The sequence below is a fragment of the Oncorhynchus masou genome, chromosome 28, assembly GCF_036934945.1.
Source record: "Oncorhynchus masou masou isolate Uvic2021 chromosome 28, UVic_Omas_1.1, whole genome shotgun sequence".
Classification (NCBI taxonomy): domain Eukaryota; kingdom Metazoa; phylum Chordata; class Actinopteri; order Salmoniformes; family Salmonidae; genus Oncorhynchus; species Oncorhynchus masou.
Window position 1 is genome coordinate 24,152,432 of NC_088239.1, and position 19,394 is coordinate 24,171,825.

The 19,394-nt window shown below is 46.4% G+C and overlaps 1 protein-coding gene across 3 annotated transcripts in view; it reads left to right on the forward strand.

The window, feature by feature from the left end:
• The window catches only part of sulf1 (sulfatase 1), a 70,807-nt gene that overhangs the window by 10,795 nt on the left and 40,618 nt on the right, over window positions 1-19,394 (forward strand). For all 3 annotated transcript variants that reach the window (XM_064941635.1, XM_064941633.1, XM_064941634.1), the window contains exons 2-3: window positions 16,668-16,891; window positions 17,511-17,750. In XM_064941635.1, coding sequence (XP_064797707.1) covers window positions 16,714-16,891; window positions 17,511-17,750 — 418 coding nt within the window. In that variant the 5' untranslated portion in view covers window positions 16,668-16,713. The remainder of the gene's footprint in view (window positions 1-16,667; window positions 16,892-17,510; window positions 17,751-19,394) is intronic.

Below are 19,394 nucleotides of genomic sequence, written 5' to 3' on the forward strand. Positions count from 1 at the left end.
GCCAGGACAGATAAAAGTAATTGAATTACAAATGACGCTACGCACGCCTCGGAAAGCCACACGCATAGCGCCCAGGGCAATGGAAACGAGAGGAGAACACTTGGGGTACAAATTACAGGTTCAGTACGCCTGAGTTTGACTGACTGACTGTGTGTGTGCATTTCTGACTGACATAAAGTATGTACTCACACACATTCACAGACTGTGTGTGTGTGTGTGTGTGTGTGTGTGTGTGTGTGTGTGTGTGTGTGTGTGTGTGTGTGTGTGTGTGTGTGTGTGTGTGTGTGTGTGTGTGTGTGTGTGTGTGTGTGTGTGTGTGTGTGCGTGTGTGTGTGTAGGCCTATGTGTGAGAGACATGGACAGCGGAGTGAAAGGCCTAGCACAGACGCCATGGGGCGAGAACGCACCGAGATATTTTTTACAAGGTATCATGTGTTACTCGGTGGCGGTCATGGCTGTAGATTGTTTATGACAGCCTGGGTCTGGCGAACCTTGTTCTCAGGGTCTCTGTCTCTCTGGGTTTCCTGAGAATACGCCTGCACATGCTCCACATTCTGGCGGTGTAGCGTTTCACGCTATCGTTCCTAGGACACAGGCACTTTAGCCAGGAGCTTGCTGATAGAGCTGCTACCTCTCTGTCTGGAATCTACAACCGTAGCATGAAAGAGCAGTGGACATTTTCATAAATGTGTGTTTTAGTGCACACATGGAATCCAGAGTACATTGAGATGTAAAGTGTAATTAATACTGCCTGCAGTTCCTTAGTCTATATCAGTTGATGGCATGAATCAAGTTGTATGGTGCAACTGCAGTACCCTAGTTTGTAGTACACTAGCTTGTAGTACCCTAGTTTTAGGTCCGCCAGTACCAGAAGACAGTGTTTCCCAACCCTGGTCCTCCAGTACCCCCAACAGTACGTATTTCTATTGTAACCCTAGACAAACACACCTGATTCAACAAATGAGTTGAATAAGATGTGTTTGTCAAGGGCTACAACTGAACTGTGTTCTGTTGGGGGTACAGGATGACCAGGGTTGGCTGTTGGGGGTACAGGATGACCAGGGTTGGGCTGTTGGGGGTACTGGATTACCAGGGTTGGGCTGTTGGGGGTACAGGATGACCAGGGTTGGGCTGTTGGGGGTACAGGATGACCAGGTTTGGGCTGTTGGGGGTACTGGAGGACCAGGGCTGGGCTGTTGGGGGTACTGGAGGACCAGGGTTGGGCTGTTGGGGGTACAGGATGACCAGGTTTGGGCTGTTGGGGTTACTGGATGACCAGGGTTGGGCTGTTGGGGGTACAGGATGACCAGGGTTTTGCTGTTGGGGGTACTGGAGGACCAGGGTTGGGCTGTTGGGGGTACAGGATGACCAGGGTTGGGCTGTTGGGGGTACAGGATGACCAGGGTTGGGCTGTTGGGGGTACAGGATGACCAGGGTTGGGCTGTTGGGGGTACAGGATGACCAGGGTTGGGAAACACTGCCCTAAGGCATTGCACAGGAGGCATTGGGATGTAGGTTTTGTTTTTGCTACTCTGTTGATTGACACATGGATTTGCTCTGGATTTCTAGCTTGGTCCAAAGTTACTCTGTAGAGAGAATTGGTGTGCGTCCCAAATGGCACCCTGTTTCATGTGTAGTGCACTACTTTTGACCAGGTACCATAAGGAATAGAGTGCCGTTTTGGGAAGCACACTTGTTGTATTGAACATAGCACTCTGAGACGTCTTATGTTAATCCTGGTGTTTGGATTACACTTGAGATCGGCCCTAACTCCATTCTTGTGGTTGCTGTGGTGTAGCAATTTGTCACACACACGCACGCAGTCCACAAAGTCCACAAACAAAACCCAAATTGCTCTATGCCATGTCAAAACAATTGTCCTGCCCTTTTAAACAAATCTGTAGAACAAGTGGCTATGTTCTGGAGGAGGAGCATTAAATCATTCGAAAAAGACTGTTCACGTCCCAAATGGCACCCTATTCCCTGTATAGTGCTCTACTTTTGACCATATAGGGAATAGGGTGCCATTATTATTTGGTCATTATAGACTTAGTTTTGTTAACTAGATCAGCAGTTTATTTTCTAAAGCCAGTGTCAATGAATAACCTGCTCTAAATAGCAAGCGTGACTATCCTCACCGACTCCACCTCTGAAAAACACACACACACACACACACACACACACACACACACACACACACACACACACACACACACACACACACACACACACACACACACACACACACACACACACACACACACACACACACACACACACACACACACACAGATGAATGACTCAACACCAGGGCCGATCCTTAGTCCAACAACTTGTTCCTTATAGCTTCTCTTTCTTTCTCTCCTTCTCATAAAGAAGGACCCATGTTCATGAAAGAGGGATTTTAGTCTTAAATCTGTGCCACACTTCTCATGTCAGTGATCAGTGCAGAAACATGCATCCTGGGATTGGGTAAACTACAGAGGTTTTTATTAAAATATGAAAATGCTAATGACTCACTTTGGTCTCTCTGTCTGTCTCTCTGTGTGTGTGTGCCTCTCTCTTTGTCTCTGTCTCTCTCTGTGTGTGTGCCTCTCTCTCTGTCTCTGTCTCTCTGTGTGTGTGTGCCTCTCTCTGTCTCTCTCTCTGTGTGTGTGTGCCTCTCTCTCTCTCTCTCTCTGTCTCTCTCTGTCTCTGTCTCTCTCTCTCTCTCTCTCTCTCTCTCTCTCTCTCTCTCTCTCTCTGTCTCTGTCTCTGTCTCTGTCTCTCTCTGTTTCTGTCTCTGTCTCTCTCTCTGTGTGTGTGTGTGCCTCTCGCTGTGCCACCATGCTGCTGATTTCATGGGAAAGAAGTATATCTCTTTATTAACAATGACCTCAGTGGAAACCCATTGAAACAATTTGCTCAACTTCTTTTTTGTGGTTTTGGGGAGTCATTTATGCAAGATATATTTGAATTGTGGCACACAAAGAGGAGAAAGCCACCCATCACGAGTGAGTTTGACTGGCAGATTTGGTCCATAGACTGTTTTAAGTGGGAGAACCAGGGTTATGTCCTAAATGTTACAATATTTAATATGTCGTGCACTACTTTTGACCAGAGGCCATTATGGTAGTGCACTATATAGGGTGCACTATAGTGCACTGTATGGGGATTAGGATGCCATTTGGTACACAACCCTCTGGTTGTCTAGAAAGGCTATATGTATGAAAATAGATGCCTACAGTATATTGTAGAATTATGATCTATACCGTACCAGTCAAAGGTTTGAACACACCTACTCATTCCAGGGTTATTCTTTATTTTGAAATGTTCTACATTGTAGAATAATAGTGAAGACATCAAAACTCTGAAATAACACATATGGAATCATGTAGTAACCAAAAACGTGTTAAACAAATCAAAATATATTTTATATTTGAAATTCTTCAAAGTAGCTACCCTTTGCCTTGATGACAGCTTTGCACACGCTTGGCATTCTCTCAACCAGCTTCACCTGGAATGCTTTTCCAACAGTCTGGAAGGAGTTCTCACATATGCTGTGCACTTGCTGGCTTTTTTTTTACCACAGTCATGTAATGAGCAAACTGTTGTAGTTGCAGCTGCAATCTGTTTGTCCTAATCACTCTGCATGTCCATCAAAGACCACATCTCTGTAATTGCTTTTCCTCGATATTTCTTCTCCTCTCTCTCCTCTCTCTGTTTCTCTCTCTCTCTCTCTCTCTCTCTCTCTCTCTCTCTCTCTCTCTCTCTCTCTCTCTCTCTGAGTTTTTGTACTCCCTCTATTAATGCTCTTATAAAAGGAGTCTCCTTGGAACTCTCTCTTTAAACTTTTCAAGAGTATCATCAGGGCCTCCAGATTACTTAGCAGTGCGGGACTAGAATAGACACAAGGGCCTCCTGATGAGACACCAGGGCCTCCTAATAAGACACCAGGGCCTCCTGATGACTCAGCAGTATGGGACTAGTATAGACACCAGGGCCTCCTGATGAGACACCAGGGCCTCCTGATGAGACACCAGGGCCTCCTGATGAGACACCAGGGCCTCCTGATGACTCAGCAGTATGGCAATAGTATAGACACCAGGGCCACCTGATGACTCAGCAGTATGGGACTAGTATAGACACCAGGGCCTCCTGATGACTCAGCAGTATGGGATTAGTATAGACACCAGGGCCTCCTGATGACTCAGCAGTATGGGACTAGTATAGACACCAGGGCCTCCTGATGACTCAGCAGTTTGGGACTAGTATAGACACCAGGGCCTCCTGATGACTCAGCAGTATGGGACTAGTATAGACACCAGGGCCTCCTGATGACTCAGCAGTTTGGGACTAGTATAGACACAAGGGCCTCCTGATGACTCAGCAGTATGGGACTAGTATAGACACCAGGGCCTCCTGATGACTCAGCCGTTTGGGACTAGTATAGACACCAGGGCCTCCTGATGAGACACCAGGGCCTCCCGATGACTCTGCAGTATGGGACTAGTATAGACACCAGGGCCTCCTGATGACTCAGCAGTATGGGACTAGTATAGACACCAGGGCCACCTGATGACTCAGCAGTATGGCAATAGTATAGACACCAGGGCCTCCTGATGACTCAGCAGTATGGGACTAGTATAGACACCAGGGCCTCCTGATGACTCAGCAGTTTGGGACTAGTATAGACACCAGGGCCTCCTGATGACTCAGCAGTTTGGGACTAGTATAGACACCAGGGCCACCTGATGACTCAGCAGTTTGGGACTAGTATAAACACCAGGGCCTCCTGATGACTCAGCAGTATGGGACTAGTATAGACACCAGGGCCTCCTGATGAGACACCAGGGCCTCCCGATGACTCTGCAGTATGGGACTAGTATAGACACCAGGGCCTCCTGATGAGACACCAGGGCCTCCTGATGACTCAGCAGTTTGGGACTAGTATAGACACCGGGGCCTCCTGATGACTCAGCAGTATGGGACTAGTATAGACACCAGGGCCTCCTGATGAGACAGCAGGGCCTCCCGATGACTCTGCAGTATGGGACTAGTATAGACACCAGGGCCTCCTGATGACTCAGCAGTTTGGGAGGTTGTATGTGAAAACTCTTTCTAAGAAGCATACTTTCAGTTTTTCCGAACTCATTTCGCTCATTCGTAAGAGGGACATACCGGTGCTGGCTCATGAGCATATCAAGAACACAGCTGGAATGCCGATTTAAGCCGTTTACATGTCCTAATAATTCAAAAGATTGCTCCGAAAACCAGGTGTTTTAATCAGCGTATGTTTACTTCAATGATTGACCTTCCTCCAATTTAAGATAAGCAGAGTAAGGTGTTTACATGACTATTGCCATACTTGACCGACTGCCATAACCAGTTAAATATTATACTATTACTGTGCATGTAAACATTCTCAATGTCTACTGTTCATTTGCAGGTGGCCTGCATCTGAATGGTTCCACTTGTGGTGTGTGGTCCTGGTTGGTTGACTTATTACTAAGTCAAGCAGTTGGTCAGCTATAGTTAGGCTTATATGTTAGTTGCATCTTAGCTAGCTTGCTGTCTAGTAAGGAATGGTATTATTAACAGAGACATACTATGTACAGCGCTTTCAGAGGGAGAAAGTGTGTATCTTTCCACCACACACATACACGTTCTCCCTCACGAACACACAGTACACACACACACAGAGTCAACTCCCGACTTTTCCGAAACAGCCGTCCTCTTGTGTGTTTTAATCATTTCCCTCTCAGCGTTCCCAGCAGAGTTCCCAACGGACCACCTGGTGGCCGGGCTGCTTCAGCCGTTGATGTCTGTGGGAGCTGGATTAATTGAATGATATATTTACATGGACACATAATTAATGATGAGGGTCTAGCAGCCTGGGGCTAAGGGCTGTAAGGGCACTACAAAGGGGCTCTCTGAGGGTATCAGGGCGAAGGCTGTAGGGTTTAGGGGTTCAACTCGGGCTACCGGTACGGATTTAGCTTTCACAGAACCAAGGCACTCCTTTAGTTACACAACTAAAGTGTTGGTGTTGTTGCAATACAGATCTCTGTTGATTTATAGTTTTCATAGATCAGTTGTCAGTACTGGGCTTGAATCATATTTGTCCTTACTTTGTGACGGAGGTGTCACTGGAGTGAGTGTGAGAGTGTGGTGACTAAAGAGGCAGCACTCCTTCAGTCCGTGAGCTGGACAGCAGTGTGGGAGAGAGATCCAGGCTTGACCCGCGCCCTACCCCTCTATCTCCACTACTCCCTTCTGCCCCGGCCTACTCAGGGCACCCTGGGCCCTCCTCACAAAGGTTCTTCTCAGTGTACCAGGCCCCGTGGCATCCGCCCAGCCAAATTCCCGAACAGGATTAGAGCAACATTTGGAACAAACCTCAATATTAAGCTCATGTGGCTCCATAACCCCCCCCCCCCTTGGAAAACAAGTGGGAGTAATCTAGGCTGGGCTGAAATATGGGACCGGTATCAGAACCAAATCAGTAGATTCTGTCTCTCCCTCTTCTACACACAGCGATCTCCTCATACATTCTCTCTCATGATTTATTTGTCTTCTCGGCACACACACATATTCCTAATCTCTCTCTCTGTCTCTCTCTCTCTCTACCTCTGAGATTATCCTTCGTTGCTACACAGCCCATAGCTCTCTCTCTCTCTCTCTCTCTCTCTCTCTCTCTCTCTCTCTCTCTCTCTCTCTCTCTCTCTCTCTCTCTCTCTCTCTCTCTCTCAATAGGTGGTCAGGCCCTCACTGAAGTACAGTACACTCAGAACCCATGGCAACAAAGCAAGCTAGCTAGTGCAGGGATGGCTGGCTGGCTGAATGGTTGACTGGTAGGCTGCTGGGAAGGCCTCTAACCACACAGCGTCCTGTGCCCTGACCGTGCACTGACCTGAGTGGTTATGTGGCTTTGATCGCGGCTAGTTTAGACTAACCTCAGCCACCTGGGTTGAGATGGGCCTCCTGAGCTACACACACACTCACACACATACAACACACACATGGGTTCCTTGGGGGATGAGAAAAGGAGAATGAGTGTGTGTGTATCTGTGTACATGCTTGTGCGTGTGCGTGTGTGTGTGTGTGTGTGTGTGTGTGCGTGTGCGTGTGTGTGTGCGTGTGCGTGTGTGTGAAGTCATCCCAAGCCAAGGAGGGAGACGGAAACCTTTACAAGCCCCAGAGGGACAATGGTGGATGGCGGTTAAGGAGCGTTTGGGAAGCCCTCTGATTGGCTATGCATTCCTTACAGCCACAGGTAACGCACGACCCTCCACACACATACAAACACAGACCGCTAGAGCACCACATGGCGGACGGATTTCATCTGGCTCAGTCTTCTGTTTGGCAGCACCGTCCTGCGCATTTATTAGTCATTACTGAACAATGGAGGAAATAAAAGAAAGAGGGACAATGGAATGAACATGAAACAAGACACTGATTGATCCTTAAAGAGCCTCCTCTTTCCCCTGAAAGTGAACTGTCCCGATCATCAGAACTCCTTATATTCTTCTGAAACCCTCCATCCATGTTGTTCTGTGTCTTGCTGAACATGAAAAGTTATATTGGAGGAGAGGTTCTGAGTGTCAAACCTAAACCAGATGTCATTGGGACCCTGAGGTAAGTCCCTCATTCATGATAGGCCTGCTCGTAAGGGACAAGCCCCCCCCCTTCCCTCTCTTTTTGATTCTCACTCTTTCTCCCTCTCTCACCCTCCTCTCTCGCTCTGTCCATCTCCAGGCTAGCCAAGATTAGTCCAAATGGGGACGAAGAGAGATCCTAATAAAATCAAATCTCTCCCTCTCGCTCTGTCCATCTCCAGGCTAGCCAAGGCAGAGAGGAAGAGCGCAGATGAGAGGAGGAAGTAGGGCCTGATGGCATAGTTAGAATGCTGCGTGCTGCTGGAGTGTAATGTATGCTACCATAGTCTCACTCCCTCTACAGCTGCAAGGCTTTTCTGGTAATTCATGGTTAGTAGTGAAGGGAGAGGTTGTTTTATATCGGGGGTGAAAGAATAAGACATTAGTCATGAGAGTAGAAGATTATCATGCTGTCTACTATTAAGCACCCTAAGCGCGGCACCTTATTCTCATAGGGCTCGGGTCAAAAGTAGTACACTAGTAAGGGAACAGGCTGCCATTTGGGACGCTGACTCAGTGTTGATGGCCATTAATCTGAAAATTGCACATTTCTTACTCCATCTGGCAGCTGTGTGCGTGTCAGATGGACTGACTGGAAACTCCATAGTGCCCTTTTTGTTTTGGTCGACTTTGAACCCCCGTCCCCAGGCCCTTTTCTTCTCCTGGACGGCTGGTCCGTCCCCAGATCCCTTTTCTTCGCCTGGACGGCTGGTCCGTCCCCAGGCCCTTTTCTTCTCCTGGACGGCTGGTCCGTCCCCAATATTCTACTACTGCAGCTGAACCCTTGATGAGTACAGTAAAGGAGTAATGAGTAATTTAAAGGCTCATTAGCAGAGCTAATCCTCCCAAACAATTAGGAAGCAGAAACAGTATGACTCTGCAGTAGTCAGGTTGAGTACCAAATGGCACACTATTCCATATGGGCCCTGTCCAAAAGTAGTGCACTAAATAGGGAATATAGGGTGCTATTTGGGACATCGCCCCTGAGTCTGGTAAAAAAGACCTCTTGTTTCCTACAGACGTATAGCACTATGTTCTATGGGGATGTTTGTGGGGCGAAGAGAAATGTTTTTGCCCCTCTTACTAAGTTGAGGGTTTTTGGTCTATAGTTTGCTTTGGTTGGGTTCACTTAAGCTTTCTCAAGAGGTCATTCCTTTTAAATGTGTCAGTTTGGTCTGAAGGAAAAAGGTTAAGAAAAACGATGCTGCTCTTAGAAATGAAAAAAAGGAGAGATTCTTGACTTCTGATCAAGAATTCTCATATTTCCTTCGCATTTTGAGATTTTCTATCACTTTTCTGAAAGATGCCAAATACCTTCCATATGCAAAGCATTTGAAATGCCAGATAACAGAAGAACACAGTATTCTAGTCAACTATTCCCTCAGGTTGGAACACATCCTGAAGGTTATCATTAAGTGCGTCCCAAATGGAACCCTATTCACATAGGGCTCTGGTCAAAAGTGGTACATTACATAGGGAATAGGGTTGTCATTTGGGATGTACAGGGCTTTCAGAAAGTATTCATACCCTTCGACTTTTTGCATAATTTGTTGTGGTACAGCCTGAATTCAAAATTGATTAAATATATTTTTTCTCTCACCAGTCTACTCAAATACTACCCTTAGCCTTGTTTTTTTAGGTTATTGTCCTGCTCATGTATTCAGGTGAATTCATCTCTGTTGGAAAGCAGACAGAACCAGGGTTTCCTCTAGGATTTTGCCTGTGCTTAGCCCCATTCCACTTATTTATTTTGTCCTGAAAAACTCACCTGTCCTTAATGATTATAAGCATTTTCATAACGTGATGCAGACACCACTCTGCTTGAAAATATGGAGAGGGGTACTCAGTAATGTGTTGTATTAGATTTGCCCCAAACATAACACTTTGTATTCAGGACAAAAAGTTAATTGCAGTATTACTTTAATGCCTTGTTGCAAACAGGTTAGTATTGTAGAGTAACTACAATGCTGTTGATCCATCCTCAGTTTCATCTTATCACAGCCATTAAACTCAAACTGTTTTAAAGTCACTATTGGCCTCATGGTGAAATCCCTGAGTGGTTTCCTGCCTCTCTGGGAACTGAGTTAGGTAGGATGCCTGTATCTTTGTAGTGACTGGGTGTATTGATACACCATCCAAAGTGTAATTAGTAACTTCACTATGTTTGAAGGGACATTCAATGTCAGCTTTTTGTATTTTTACCATTCTACCAATAGGTGCCCTTCTTACATGCTGACCACACCGCTTGCGTCGCTTGTGCGAGCGGTGCAAAATAAATGTACACATGCATGTTATTCAATCATTGGACCACACTGCTCGCGCGCGTCAGCGACCGTCTGTGTAGCCAGGCGCTAAAATAGAAATCGGTCCAATTTTTGATGCGCTGCAAGTCCGGTCACTCCAGTCTCCTCATTGGTTTTTAGGAGCATATACCCACGTGGGTGATTGAAAGATGAACTGAGGTCCACACTCCAGTCGGTTGTAGTAAAGCTGTAAAGTTGGTTGCCAACCTCCATAAAAAGTCCAAAGAAGTAAAAGAAGCCTGAAGAAAGGAGGAGAGATGATGAGAAACAAACTTGGTTTACCCTTTTATCTGTGGATTCATTGTCGGAGTAGAGGACTTTGTACATTTCAGGTAAAATAACAACCCAATGTTTGTATCCCAGGACAAATTAGCTAGCAACAGCAAGCTAATGTCCCCAAATGAATATAATTGGATCGGGGTTTGTTTTGATATTTCAACCTGCGTGTTCTGATTTGCTTCTGGTGTGGGCGAACAAAATCAACGTGCACGCGCGTCCGGTTTGGTCAGCATGTTAGAGAGACATTGAAAAACCTTCCTGGTCTTTGTGGTTGAATCTGTTTGAAATTCACTGCTCAACTGCGGGACCTTACAGATACTTGCATGTGTGCGGTACAGAGATGAGGTAGTCATTCAAAACTCATGTTAAACCTTGTTATTGCATAAAGAGTGAGTCCATCCTACTTATTATGGGACTTGTTGAGCACATTTTTACTCCTGAACTTATGAAAAAGGCTTGCCGTAACAAAGGGGTTGAATAATTGACTCAAGACATTTCAGCTTTTCAATATTAATGAATTTATTAACATTTCTAAACATAGGCCAGTGACGACAAAAAATCACAATGTAATCTATTTTAAATTCAGGCTGTAACACAACAAAATGTGGGAAAAGTCAAGGGGTGGGAATACTTTCTGAAGGTAGTGTAGTCAATTATCTCTACTATGAGATAAGCCTCCATTGTTCCTGGGTCTACAGCAAGGCTACCCCTGCTCTCTCTTTCTCTCATCTCCCATGGTGTCATAGGAATGTCAGGACATCACTACTGTCAGGGGCTGGAATCTGGTTGTCAGAGGTTAACGTTCAAGGTGTGTGTGTTTAGGGGTCTCGTAGATGAGTGGGCATCATTGCTGGAACTTCACTTGAATATTAGAAATGGCTGAGTGCGTAACATGTTTTCCATTTCCTGTGTCCCAATTTGAACTGAAGTTGACCTTTGTTCTCTGAAGGTAAAAAGTCAGTAGAAAAGTGAACCAAATCAGGTCAAATTAACAGTGAATCATGTTCAATTGAGTTAAAGGGAGAGGAAGGTGACAGATGGAACCCTCCTGTCTGTCCCAAACGGCCCCCTATTCTCTATATACTGCACTACATTTGATCACAGCCCTATGGGTCCTGGTCAAAAGTAGTGCCTTTTATAGGGAATAGGGTGCCATTTGGGACACTGGCTTTGAAGACAGCTGCCTCAGCACAGTGTCAATGTGCTCCCCCGTCCCATGATCAAGTTTTATAGCATTGTATTAGCGCTGTAATTCCAGTTGTAAGGAGAATGTGGCGATTCGGGGCTGTTGGCGTGGCATGTCACACAATGACACTCTTTATCTGCCTCTCAGCTTCTTCATTCCTCAAGAAGTCCCATGAAAAGACCATTGCTACGGATCATTGGCGTGGCTAATTGATGATGCATCCCAAATGGCACCCTGGTCTTTATATAGCACACCTCTTTTGACCAGAGCCCTCTGGGGCAGCTTATGGGTCCTGGTTAAAAGTAGTGCACTGCATAGGGAATAGGGTGCCATTTGATTTGGGATGCAGTGTGAATGTGGGTTGAGTGCGAACATTAGACGGACCCTTTTGAGTATAGCCTCTTGTTGGGTTGTTTAGAGTCTTCCAGTGACAGTGTAAGGAGTTAAGTGGGCTTCATCATGCGTGTGTGAGTAGGGTGTTTTTTCTCTCGGTAATCTAGTGTTTCTAACATCAAATCAAATTGTGCCGAATACAACAAGTGTAGACCTTACAGTGAAATGCTTACTTACAAGCCCTTAACCAACGATGCAGTTTTAAGAAGAAAAAAAGTGTTAAGAAAGTATTTACTAAATTACCTGAAGTAAACAATAAATAAATACAAATAAAACATTTAAAAAGGAAGAAAAATAACAATAACATCTGGCGTCTCTTGTGTATGTACACGTCTGTGTTTTCGCCTGCGTGTGTGTGTGTGTGTGTGTCCCCTGCCAATCCCTGCCTGAGGGCTGAGGTTCTAAACAGTGCCAGTGTTTGTACAGGGCTGTGAGGATGTCTGGACAGGCTGTCCCGGACAATGCCTGTCCAAAATACTCTCCAAAAAAGCTCTTACTGCTCCATCTGAGATTTACGTCCCAAATGGCACCTTATTCCCTGCATAGTGCACTATGGGCCCTGGTCAAAAGTAGTGCACGTTATAGAGAATAGGGTGCCATTTGGGATGCATGCTAAGAGCTGCTTATTACCATTACACATCTCTATGGGGAGACAAGCAGATGGAAAACCAATGACCAACACAGTTATGCAGATACAGGTTACATCCCAAATGGCATCCTAATCACTATTTTGGCACTACTTTTGACAAGGGCACTGGTCAAAAGTTGTGCACTATGTAGGGAATAGGGCATAGTTAACAAAGATTATGTTTAGAGGGAACTAAAAACAGAGATTTAGGCTAACATGATTTGGTGACCATCTGTTCTGACAGACAGATCTGTGAATGCTTCAGTATATCTGTGACGTCTGCTTTGGGTCGACAGACGCTAGCTAGCTACGAAACACAGTGGTCAGATAGGGTAGGTTTTCAACTTTGACGATCTCTCTTATTGCTGATTAGGAAGGGAAGAAGATGCGTTGGATGTGAAATGGTGGAGAAGGTCGACATTGATGGGTTGACTACAGAAAGAGTGGGTAAACTACTGTAAAATCCAATCCCAGGAGTAATACAGCCCTCAGCTTGGCCTGAGGATATGAGTAAGGAAGGTGGACCATGACAACCAGGACATTGTAATAGCAGCTCCATCATCTCCCAGTGACAGAGACCTTCTGGACAGCCATCTTGCTGAGTGGCACCATACTGATCTTCATTCTGACCTAATGAGCTGGAACAAAATAGTGTCTCTACCACACCTGAGCCTGGCCCTCCCTCATGGAGAGACCCTCCTTTCTGGGCCAAAACCCCAGTGGGTGTCACTGCCTTTGTCCCTCCCTCTGTGCCTCTCAACTTTAGCAAACAGGCCCAGAGCCAGTTCCCAACCTAGCACTAGGGCTTTCTCCAAGGAGTAAAGAGGGAGCAATGGCTGAATTAAAGGCTGCATACCAATATATTTTTGTGTTTTCTTTCATGATCAGCATTAAGGGAACATATAGGGTAGGTTTTCAACTTTATCTTACTCACCATTCAACATACAGTTTACTCTTAACCAAACAGTAAGTTATGTCTCCAGTTTAAAACCGGTCTATTAAGTCATATTAACGTACAATACAATGTATTTAAAACATTTCTCTTTGCATTGTTGGGAAAGGCCCGTAAGTAAGCTTCTCACTGTTAGTCCACACTTGTTGTTTTACGAAGCATGTGACAAACAACATTTGATTTGATAAACTTGGTAAGCAATGTAAGCAACCCAGTCAATACCAGATGGAAAGTTCTATCAACACCAGCGGACCATAAATCACCGTCTTTCCAAAGCTTCAGAGACTCCTTGGCGTCTTTCTGATCGTGGTAAATGTAGAAAAGGCAATAAGCCAGTGGTTATTTATACTGTGGTTATAATCGACAGTGACATCACAAATGGCACCCTATACCCTGTACACCTCCCCCACCCCCCTACCTCCCCAACCACCCACCCCTACCTCCCCACCACCCCCCACCCACCCCTGTCACGCTTGGGATGCCTGTTGACTGACAGGTGGGAGGAAGGGCTGTGATTGGTTTAGGCTGGGGCCTGCGGGAAGGCATTGGAGAGAGAGAGAGAGAGAGAGAGAGAGAGGGAGAGAGAGAGAGAGAGAGAGAGAGAGAGAGAGAGAGAGAGAGAGAGAGAGAGAGAGAGAGAGAGAGAGAGAGAGAGAGAGAGAGAGAGAGAGAGAGAGAGAGAGAGAGAGAGAGAGAGAGAGAGAGAGAGAGAGAGAGAGAGAGAGAGAGAGAGAGAGAGAGAGAGAGAGAGAGAGAGAGAGAGAGAGAGAGAGAGAGTTGATGTGTGATAGTTGATCAACACAGGGAGAGAAGCAGATTCAGGCCTCTATACTGGATGTGTTTTCTCGTGAAAGGATATGAAGGGATTAAGAACAAGATGACATTATAATACTGATGATACTCTCTAGTTCTCTCTCTAATAGTTGCCTTAAGATCGGTCAGTGTCTGTTGTCTGTCGTTTGTGTTTCCCTGCGTGTTCTTTTCCAGGTTCAGGCTTATTTGAGGACTCTGGGGCTGATCTTCATTTAAGGGTTGAGTATTTCACTCAACACACAGCACATGCTGGAACTGTTATAGGCTGTCCCAAATGGTACCTCATTCCCTTTATATTGCACTACTTTTGACCAGGGCTCATAGGGCTCTAGTCAAAAGTAGTGCGCTATATAGGGAGTGCCATTCGGGATGCATTCATTGTAAAGTTTTTCAACGTTTGGAGTGGCTAACTCAGGATGGTCTTCTGGTCTGTTTGTAGAACAATATATATACAGTGCATTTTGAAAGTATTCAGATCCATTAACATATTTTGTTAATCTCACTATTTTATGCCTTACTCTAAAATATATATTTCATTTATTTAAAAAAATATATTTTTACATTTTACCCCATATTTCGGACCTCCCGGTCGCGGACGGCTGTGACAGCGCCTGGGCACGAACCCAGAGTCTCTGGTGGCACAGCTAGCAGTGCGATGCAGTGCCCTAGACCATTTTTGCAAATGTATTACACATTTAAATCTGAAATATCACGTTTGCATAAGTATTCAGACACTTTACTCAGCACTTTGTTGAAGCACCTTTGGCAGCGATTGCAGCCTTGAGACTTCTTGGCTATGGCGCTACAAACTTGGCACACCTGTATTTGGGGAGTTTCTCCCATTCTTTTCTTCAGATCCTCTCAAGCTCTGTCAGGTTGGAAGGGGAGTGTCGCTGCACAGCTATTTTCAGGTCTCTCTAGAGACGTTTGATCGGATTCAAGTCTGGGCTCTGGCTTTCAGAGACTTGTCCCGAAGCCACTCCTGCATCGTCTTGGCTGTGTGCTAAGGGTTGTTGTCCTGTTGGAAGGTGAACCTTCGCCCCAGTCTGAGGTCCTGAGTGCTCTGGAGCAGGATTTCATCAAGGATCTCTCTGTACTTTGTTCCATTGATCTTTCCCTCGATCCTGACTAGTCTCCCAGTCCCTGCAGCTGAAAAACATCCCCAGAGCATGGTGCCAGGTTTCCTCCAGATGTGACACTTGGCATTCCGGCCAAAGAGTTCAATCTTGGTTTCATCAGACCAGAGAATCTTGTTTCTCATGGTCTGAGAGTCCTTCAGGGTAGTCATGTGCCTTTTACTGAGGAGTGGCTTCCATTTGGCCCCTCTACCATAAAGGCCTGATTGGTGGAGTGCTGCAGAGATGGTTGTCCTTCTCAGTATGGTCGGGCGTTTGGCCAAACCTTTTCCATTTAAGAATGATGGAGGCCACTGTGTTCTTGCGGACATTCAATGCTGCAGAAATGTTTTGGTACCCTTCCCAGGATCTGTGCCTCGACACAATCCAGTCTCTGAGCTCTTTGAACAATACCTTCAACCTCATGGCTTGATTTTTTTGCTCTGACAAGCACTGTCAACGTTGGGACCTTATATAGACAGGTGTGGGAAGGGGTCTGAATACTTTCCGAATGCACTGTAGTCTGCATATCAAAATGGCACCCTTTTCTCCTACTACTTCCCATAGGGCTCTGGTCAAAAGGAGAGTGCAGTACGTAGGGAGTAGGTTGCCCTTTGGGACACAGACATAGTAGAGTTGGGGTATGATTTGTGAGCAGATGGATGTAACTTCTGGGAAGTAAATATGTTTAAATGTAGCGGTGAATCTGGGACGGTTGTTGACTGTATTATGGAAAGAGAACAGACTGGTTTACTACCGCTTTGATAAGGCAGTAGTAAACCACTTTTTCCTCACTCACTCTTATTCTTTCTATCCACACTGAGTGTACAAAACATCAGGAACACCTGCTCTTTCCGAGACAGGCTGACCAGGTGAATCTAAGTGAAAGCTATGATCCCTTATTGACGTCACTTGTGAAATCCACTTCAATCATTGTAGATGAAGGGTAGGAGACATGGGCCAGCATCCCTGTGGTACACTTTCAACACCTTGAAGAAGGTGTTCCTAATCCTAATGTTTGGGCATTCAGTATACGTTACTGTCTCACTTTCACTCTCATTGTTGCTCTCTCTCTCGTTGTCTCTCTTTAATTACATGTTGTCAACACTGTGTCAGTAAATACTGCATCTCGACTAACTCCTCCTCCCTTCTCTCTCTCTCTCTTGCTCTCTCGCTCTCTCTCTGTTCGTGTCTCTCTCTCCATCTCCATCTATCTCTCTCTCTCTCTCTCTCTCTCTCTGTCTCTCTCTCTCTCTCTCTCTCTGTGTCTCTCTGTGTGTCTCCCTCTCCCTCTCTCTGTGTGTCTCTCTCTCTTTCTTTTCTCTCTCTGTGTGTGTGTGTCTGTCTCCCTCTCTTCTCAGACTCCTCCTCAGAAGTGAGAGCTCCAGTGGGTTTCCTCCCTCCGCCATGCTGCTGGTGTGTGTGTCCTGGCTGGGCCTGCTGTCCCTGGGTTGGGACCAGGGCTGTTCAGCATTCAGCACCACCAGAGCCCAGGGAGGCCTGAGGGGACGCATCCAGAGGGACCGCAGGAACATTAGGCCCAACATCATCCTCATCATAACTGACGATCAGGACACGGAGCTTGGTAAGACTGTCATGCTGATCCCCTGGAGGTCTGCTGTATTTTGTAAGAGCCGCCATAGCTGTATGAATCTGGGTTGTATTCATTAGTGCACACTGTAGCAAAACGTTTTGTAACAGAAAATGAGAACAAGCATTTTTGCTGGACAAATTCAGGTAGGACTCTCACTCTTTCTGCCCGTTTCCTTCCATTTGGTTCCTAGTGTACGTCTCTCGGTCTGTCCTACGGAGGTCTGGGACTATAGTGGTTGTCCTGTCTTCGTCACTACCACTATAAGGTGCTCTGTTGATTAGTGTTGTAATCTACAGGGTGCATGTTTGCAAAATGCAATGTTGCAATCCTCCTCCTCTGACAAAAATCCATCTCCCACACTGTCTGTCAATGCAGAGCAGCAGGTTAAGAAGTCATGAAGGAAGATCTACAAACGGAACAGAACAGTCTGAACTGTGTCAATTGTAATTTAGTTACATGGGTCACTGTTAAGTCTATAAGACCGCAGTCTGTGACGATTGGCGTCAGCGACACATGGAAATGTTTCTGGATAACTGTTCAACATGCTGTTCGTCTTTTAACGTCTTTCTTTCCTCATTTCTCCCTTCCCCTTGTTCCTCCTCCCCGCTAGGCTCTCTTCAGGTGATGAATAAGACTCGTAAGATAATGGAAGATGGAGGCACCTCGTTCACCAATGCCTTTGTGAGCACACCCATGTGCTGTCCGTCGCGCTCGTCCATGCTGACTGGGAAGTACGTTCACAACCACAACACCTACACCAACAACGAGAACTGTTCCTCGCCGTCCTGGCAGGCCCAGCATGAACCACGCTCCTTCGCCGTCTACCTCAACAATACAGGATACAGGACAGGTAAGGTTGCGCACACACTCCCTGCCAGAGTTCCGTCAGTAACCAGCTCCCCAAATGCCTGTTGACAATCACTCCTGTTTAGTCAAACACAATGTTTTTACAGAAACCGACCCTCCGTTCGCCCTCCCCATATATCTACTGTCTCCCTCCCCCTATATCTACTGTCTCCCTCCCCATATATCTACTGTCTCCCTCCCCATATATCTACTGTCTCCCTCCCCATATATCTACTGTCTCCCTCCCCCTATATCTACTGTCTCCCTCCCACTATATCTACTGTCTCCCTCCCCCTATATCTACTGTCTCCCTCCCACTATATCTACTGTCTCCCTCCCACTATATCTACTGTCTCCCTCCCCATATATCTACTGTCTCCCTCCCCATAAATCTACTGTCTCCCTCCCCCTATATCTACTGTCTCCCTCCCCCTATATCTACTGTCTCCCTCCCCCTATATCTACTGTCTCCCTCCCCATATATCTACTGTCTCCCTCCCCATATATCTACTGTCTCCCTCCCCCTATATCTGCCTGTCTCCCTCCCCATATATCTACTGTCTCCCTCCCCCTATATCTACTGTCTCCCTCCCCCTATATCTACTGTCTCCCTCCCCCTATATCTACTGTCTCCCTCCCCCTATATCTACTGTCTCCCTCCCCCTATATCTACTGTCTCCCTCCCCATATATCTACTGTCTCCCTCCCCATATATCTACCTGTCTCCCTCCCCATATATCTGCCTGTCTCCCTCCCCATATATCTACTGTCTCCCTCCCCATATATCTACTGTCTCCCTCCCCCTATATCTACTGTCTCCCTCCCCCTATATCTACTGTCTCCCTCCCCCTATATCTACTGTCTCCCTCCCCATATATCTACTGTCTCCCTCCCCATATATCTACTGTCTCCCTCCCCCTATATCTGCCTGTCTCCCTCCCCATATATCTACTGTCTCCCTCCCCCTATATCTACTGTCTCCCTCCCCCTATATCTACTGTCTCCCTCCCCCTATATCTACTGTCTCCCTCCCCATATATCTACTGTCTCCCTCCCCATATATCTACTGTCTCCCTCCCCCTATATCTACTGTCTCCCTCCCCCTATATCTACTGTCTCCCTCCCCCTATATCTACTGTCTCCCTCCCCTTATATCTACTGTCTCCCTCCCCACTATATCTACTGTCTCCCTCCCCCTATATCTACTGTCTCCCTCCCACTATATCTACTGTCTCCCTCCCCCCATATCTACTGTCTCCTCCCCATATATCTACTGTCTCCCTCCCCATATATCTACTGTCTCCCTCCCCATATATCTACTGTCTCCCTCCCCATATATCTACCTGTCTCCCTCCCCATATATCTGCCTGTCTCCCTCCTCTACCTCCCCCCATATATCTACTGTCTCCCTCCCCATATATCTACTGTCTCCTCCCCATATATCTACTGTCTCCCTCCCCCTATATCTACTGTCTCCCCCCCTATATCTACCCTCCTCCCCATATCTACTGTCTCCCTCCCCATATATCTACTGTCTCCCTCCCCCTATATCTACCTGTCTCCCTCCCCCTATATCTACCTGTCTCCCTCCCCTATATCTACTGTCTCCCTCCCCCTATATCTACTGTCTCCCTCCCCATATATCTAC